Source organism: Acanthisitta chloris, unplaced genomic scaffold (assembly GCF_000695815.1).
Source record: "Acanthisitta chloris isolate BGI_N310 unplaced genomic scaffold, ASM69581v1 scaffold23791, whole genome shotgun sequence".
In the NCBI taxonomy this organism is placed as follows: Eukaryota; Metazoa; Chordata; class Aves; order Passeriformes; family Acanthisittidae; genus Acanthisitta; species Acanthisitta chloris.
This window is the reverse complement of record NW_008656822.1, coordinates 899-7,374: the sequence shown is the minus strand read 5'-3', so window position 1 is coordinate 7,374 and position 6,476 is coordinate 899. Positions and strand designations below refer to the sequence as shown.

Genomic DNA, 6,476 nt, shown 5'->3' with positions numbered 1-6,476 from the left:
TATTTAGGGAAAAAAATGGGTTCATTTTAGGCTCCTTTTTCATACCATGAAGCTGGTACTGCTGGTGCTGCTGCAGCTCACTGAGGCAGAGCTCAGAGGGGTCCCTGCAGCACATGTGGGAGTGGTGGAAGCTCCTTGTGCCTGTCAGGAAGAAGGTGCTGGAGCCAAAATCCAGAGCAGAACAAGGGCAGGGAGAGCTGAGCCAGCTGCTGGGGGTGGCTGGAGGGCATGGGGGGGTTATTTCACTTCATTTCCAGTGGCCCAGGAGGCTCAGCACAGTGAGCACCTGCTGATGTGTGCGTGGAGTTATCAAAGGAAAGAACTGCCAAAGGCCAAACACTTGATCCAGATTCAAATGTGTACTTAGAAGTGCAGCTTGACAAAAAAACCAGCCAAAAGCCTGACACAGACCAAAGGGGCGAGGAGGCCCTTGAAGAGAGCTGGCAGGAGGCTGAGAGCCGTAACATCAGTGCCTGCAGCTTCCCCCCAGCCTTCTGCAGGGAACAGAAAGAGCTGCCCAAGAGGACTTTGAAGATATCAAAGCTTTGTTACAGTCTGGAAACACCACCACACTTACAGGGAGGGACTTGGAGTAAGCTGCAATACATGATTTCTTCTCAATTAAAGGACTAGAAAGGGCAGAAGGAGGAGACCCAAAGCCTTTACCAAAGGGATAAACTCAGGAATCTCTGTACACTCAGGTGTGCAGGACCTTACTTGGACAGACAGCCAAGCTCTGACTTCACAGGGAGAATATTTCCTCGTGGAGGCGTCCCACCTCACAGGGATTATGGACAAGCAGGAGAGAGCAACTGTAAGAAGGGCTGCCTCAAAACAGCCTCCCTGCATGCCCCAGACCAGGGCTATCAGCTGAATTCCAGCTACGCAGGGAAAGAAAAGGGAATTCAGGAGGTTTTCCTACCCAGAAAATTCAAGACCTTTATCCTCCCAGGTGAGGAGAAGGTGTTGGTTCCCCTATGTCACACTATGACTCCCTTAACATTCCAGCAGCCTCACAGACAGACACTGCAGCCCTGGCAGGAGCCCCTAGCCCCTTTCCATGCACCCACCTCCCCCGTGATCCAGGGGGCAGCAAGGGCAGGACGGATGTGCTAGGGCTCAGAGAGCAGCTCCCAGCACACAGCTGCAGCATCCCAGGGAGCTCTTCCTGCTGCTGCCTCCGTCCCCCAGGCCTGGGCTCACGTTTGGGGCAGACACAGACACGACAGACAGACAGACATGCACACACTGCCGGGCAGATGCAGCACTGAGTCTCTGTACAAGGGCAGCACCGCATTAGGACCTGCAGCAGCCTGAGCCTCGAACCTCCTTCTGCACGTAGTCGTGGAGCTTGAATTTGGGCTCGTTGGGCAGCTTCATGGACCTGTGCTTCAGCTCCCTGTGGCAAGAGGAGGAACACACTGCTCTTCCTACGCTGCCTGCTGGCAGGGAGGGGAATTACTCTGGACAAGGGTCTGCAGTGACAGTACACAGGGAATGGTTTTTGCACTGCCAGAGGGCAGGGTGAGATGGGATATTGGGAAGGAATTCCTCCCTGTGAAGTGCTGAGGCACTGGCACAGGTTGCCCAGAGCAGCTGTGGCTGCTCCATCCCTGGAAGTGTTCCAGGCCAGGTTGGATGGGGCTTGGAGCAACCTGGGCTGGTGGAAGGTGTCCCTGCCCATGGCAGGGGGGTGCACTGAATGGGCTTTAAAGCCCCTTCCAACCCAAACCATTGCAGGGCTCTGATTCTAAACTACCTGGCACAACTTGACTTTGCCTGGACACTTTGCTCCTCCTGATGAGACATTTCCTATCTCATGTCAGAGGGCAGGTTCTTGCCAGCACAAGAGTTGAAGGTAGAAGGGAGCCCAGGGAATGAAGAGGTGGGTGACAGTGCCAGCCTCGATCCCAAAGACTGCTGTGTCCCAGCACAGTCACTTACTTTGCAATGGCTGTGAATGCTAATTCCACATTGAGGCCACTTTTTGCGCTGGTCTCCATGAAGGGCACTCCATACTCCTGTGGGATGAGACATAGTGGCATCAGGAATGTCACCTGGGGTGTTCCCAGGAGCTCCAGGCATCAGTGCCTGCTGTGGGAGCACATACCCTGCCCTGGGAATGGAGCTGTGCTGTGGGCAGGGAGAGCTGAGCCAGGGCTCACAGCTCAGGTAACTTTGGGAACAATTTTTGAGGACAAAGAAATAAGAAATCACAGTGGAAGCACAGGTGACACTGGCTGAGCTGCAGCAGGTGGCACCTCACCCACCTTGGCAAGTTTCTCCCCATCTTCCCTCTTCACCACTCTGTCCTGGGCTGAATCCACCTGCAACAGGAACAGCAGAAAGCAATCTGGGGTGATTTAGAAGGTCACCATAGGTAACCCCCATGTCCCCTTATCCCTGCCAGGCTCCCCTGCCCACAGCTCCATGGGAGGATGAGGAGGCTCTGGCAAAGACTGGGGCCAGGCTCACCTTGTTCCCCAGTAACATGAGGACCACGTCCTGCTGTGCATATTCATGAATCTCTGTCAGCCAGGCCTGGAGCGACACAGAGAGGGGTTAGCAACAGCTCCTGTAGGGATTTATCCCCAATTTCCCCTCGGCTGGGACATTCAGACTAGACCTCTAGGAGGACAAGGCTGAGGGTTTGCCCCAGGACATGCCCCATGCCCATGTCCTGCACGTGCTGCTCCTGTGCTGAACACACTCAGCCCAGCAGGCACCTGAACCTGCTTCCCTGAGCCGTGGGGTGGCTTCCCTGCCCTCTAATCCAGCCCAATCTAACCAAGCCTGCCCTAATTCCTGTTATCCCTGACCCCACGGTGTGAGCAGCCACTGCTCCAAGCCCAGCAGCATCCTGCATCAGCACCCAGCTGGTTAGGGAAGTGAGGGATGATTTGGGATTAGAGCCTGGCACTGATGACACATGGGAGCCCAAGACATGTGGGCACAGCCCCAGGACCCTATTGCACCCCAGCTGGGATCAGGGTGCTCAGCTCCATGGATGGGTTGGTCCAAGGGATACACAGTCACTCCTGACAACCACCCTCAGCTCCTTTCTGTCTCCACTCCCGCTCCATCCATCTTCCCAGCACCTGGGTGCTCACTCCTCCCTGCTGGGGCTGTGTGTGCCCCACGGATGTCTCTCTGATGTCCCTGTGTCCCCAGGATTCCTAACGCTGCAGACAGGGTCACATCATCCAGTGGTGTGAGACCTCCAAGGGATTTTCTGTCTCATGCAGGGTCGCCACTCCCATGCAGCTGGTTAGCACCCAGCACTCACCCCTCCTCAAGCCATCCAGCTCCTCAGGCTGGAAAATACCACTGCTGGCCAGTCCCAGCCAGCAGGAAGCATTGCCAGTGCCATGGGAGCAGGGAGGCAGGATGCAGCTCCTGTCCCCCACCATGGGACTGCAGGCACAGAGCAGTGGCAGACACAGCTGCTGGTCGAAGGATGCTCTGGAGCAGGGACAGCAGGCACCCAGGGGGTCAAGGAATGCAGGACCCCCCCAGGAGCTGGTGTCACAGATGATTGCTCCCCTCTCCCCGTCCCAGGATGCCACCATGGCACAGGGTGTTTGTGCAGGCACAGCTGCTCACCATGGATGCACACGGTGTTCTCTGTGTCCGGGACAACTGCAATCACACCCTGTTCAGTCAGGGCTAATTGCTCCCTGGGCTGGGACACACTGTCAGCGCTGGCACAGGTGGCCTCCAGCAGCCACAAGGGCCTGGCAGGGTGAAAGTAGGGGACACTGAGTCTCTGGATCCTCCTGATCCCCTCACAGTGATGTGCCCACAGGTAGCATTTGCTTTCCCCCTCAGCCAGATTTAAGAGCTCTCTGCTCCAACACTGCTCCCCCAGGAGCCCCAGAGGGACTCAGGATCAGCTGGAAGGGTTGGAAGCAAACATAGGCAGCATATGGGACCCCCACAAAACCCATCAGACAAGAAGGGCAGGTGGGCTGGGGACATGCAGTGGGATGTGACCCTTTCCCCTGCCAGGTGTGGCACTAAGAGGGGGTGCCCAATCCCAACCCTTTGGGACCCAAAGGAGCAGAGGAGGATGAGGAACAGCTCACTTGGCAAAGCTGCCTGTGCTCAGCTACTGCAGCAAATTCTGTGCTGGTACTGTAATTACACAGAGAGTTAATTGGCTGGAGCAGAGAATCCATCACTCCTTTTATTTGCAGTGAAAGGGAAAACCTTCCCTGCCTGTTCTTGCAGGTGCTCAGCATTAACCACAGCCCTTCTGAAAGTGCCCACAGCTCACACCTCCATCACACACCTTCTCCACGTACCCCCTCCCCTGGCCTGACCCACAACCAGCCCAGCACACACAGGGGACAGCAGGAGAGGCCTGGGGGTGCTGCTGTACCTGGATGTTGTCAAAGGATGCTTTGTTGGTGACATCGTAGAGCAGGAGCAGTGCTGTGGAGAGAGGATGTGGTGTTAGTGCCAGTGCCAAGCAGAGTCCATGGCACAGAGCATGCTCTGCACCACCCACCACGTGGGTCACACCTGGGGACGTGAGGTCCTGCTGTGAAATATAAACCAACGTGCTGAATCCTCCACAGCAACACCTCAGACTGGTGCTGTTTGCACCTCAACATGCAGAGCCTCCCATGGGTAAACTGGTGATTCCCAACTCCCCTGGCCTGGAGTGGCAGCACAGGACCCCGGAGAGCCAGAGGGAGCTGCCCCTGAAGCAGAGGTGTCCGTGCTTACCATGGGCATCCCTGTAGTAAGCATGGGTGACGCTGCGGAATCGCTCCTGCCCAGCTGTGTCCCAGATCTGGAAGGCAGAAACAGAGAAGCCACACATGACCAGGACACACCAAATCCAACACCAAAACTATCCCAAATGCCACAGTTCAACCCCAGGAAGATTCTCCAGCTGTTGCTTCCTGGGACATCAGTAGAAAAAATGACAAGAGCAATAAATATCGGAGCAGGCCCTCCTCACTCCTCAGCATGGGGACACGGCAGTGCGTGCCCAAGGACTCCTGACATGGCTCTTAATTGGAAAATCCGTGGAGCAGATGGATGTGTGGAGACCTGCTAATGTGATTTATCAGTCTCTAATGCAGCAGGTTTGCAGAGTGCCACACTGCAGCCACGGAGGATCTGTGCTAACGGTGTTACTGAGCCCTGGGCAAAGGGCTTAGGGAAATGGGTCTTGGGGGGCTGGAGCAGCTCTGGCTGCAGGGCAAGCACGGAATCTGGAGGTCCCTGGATGTATGCTGAGCCAGGGGACATGGATCCCTTCAAGGACCTCTGTCCCTCTCACCATGCTCTGGCTCTCCCAAAGTAGGAGCTGCCTGGAAACGCTGAGCAAACCCCATAGATGCTGCTCTGGTTTCACTGGCTCCAGCTGCAGTCAGGGAGCAGCAGGGCTGGAACTGGGATGGGCATGGCCAGAACAGGCCCCAGCCCTGAGCAGGCTCCCACCGAGGGGACAGAGCAGCCAAAATAGCCTGTAAGGCTCTCCAAAAGCAAGAGATGCGGCTGCAAAGGACGGAGATGGGAGACGCATTTCTGGGGTGTTCCTCTGCCGAAGGGTTTTCTCCAGCCACAAACAGCCAGGGAGGAGAGTCAGGGGCTACAGGGACATACCTGCAGCTTCACCTTCACCCCATCCACCGTCAGCACCTTGTTCTGAAAGAGAGGAGAAGGGCAGTGAGGGGTGAGTGCAGCTGCAGGACACTCAGTTCCTCCCAAGCCCTCGGGCTGATCCCCTCTGCTGCTTTCTAAATTCGCATCCACCAGTCCCAGCACCTTTGGAGCTGTTTGCACCATGGTGCAGGCAGAGGATCCCTCCCTGCATGGCACAAGCTGCATCAGTTTGGGTACCGAAGGCCCAGTGTCTGCAGAGCTGATGCAGTGCCACACATGGCTCAGGCTGGAGACCTCTGGCCAGAGCGCCAGCATCCCACCTTAACGGCCTTCCAAACACACGGCCAACCACTCCACATCCAGTCAGCAAATTAAAAATAACTCCTCCTCCTGCCTCTTGTACCCATTTTGCTCCTGGTTTCTCTCTCAGTTTTTTCACCCCCTGTTTTGCTTGGTTATAGCAGGAAAGATGGAAAGGAGAAGAAGGGGCAGTTCCCCTCCACACTGGGTTTTCCACAAAGCCAACAGGATACCCTGTATGGAAGAGCAGCGAGCAGTGTGAGGAGCCCATCAGTGTCTGGGCAGCTGTGTCAGCCAGTAAGGGCAGGGGACAGACCCTGACCATGTCCCAGAGTGAGCCACCCTAGGCTGTCCAAACACAAACACAATCCTACACGCCAGCAATCCCAGGGGAAGGTGCAGAGAAGAGATTAATTTGCCTGCCAGATCCATAAAAATTCGCACAGTAATCAGTGGGACGTGCTGGAAACGCAGCCAGGGAGCAGCACCAGTGGGATGAGGCAGAGCTGATCACTGCTCTGGTGATGATTCAAATTCCATTTGCTCCAGAGCTGGCA

The 6,476-nt window shown here is 56.0% G+C and overlaps 1 protein-coding gene across 1 annotated transcript; it reads right to left on the bottom strand.

Annotated features, from left to right (window-relative positions):
- Nucleotides 1-1,296: 1,296 nt before the first annotated feature.
- LOC103811513 (ras-related protein Rab-26) lies at nt 1,297-5,661 on the bottom strand (the record flags this gene model as incomplete). The annotated part of the gene is made up of 7 exons (XM_009084491.1): nt 1,297-1,399; nt 1,945-2,021; nt 2,271-2,327; nt 2,476-2,541; nt 4,382-4,434; nt 4,732-4,798; nt 5,620-5,661. Coding segments are annotated over 7 exons (465 nt in total), but the record flags the coding sequence as incomplete, so codon positions are not given.
- Nucleotides 5,662-6,476: the final 815 nt, after the last annotated feature.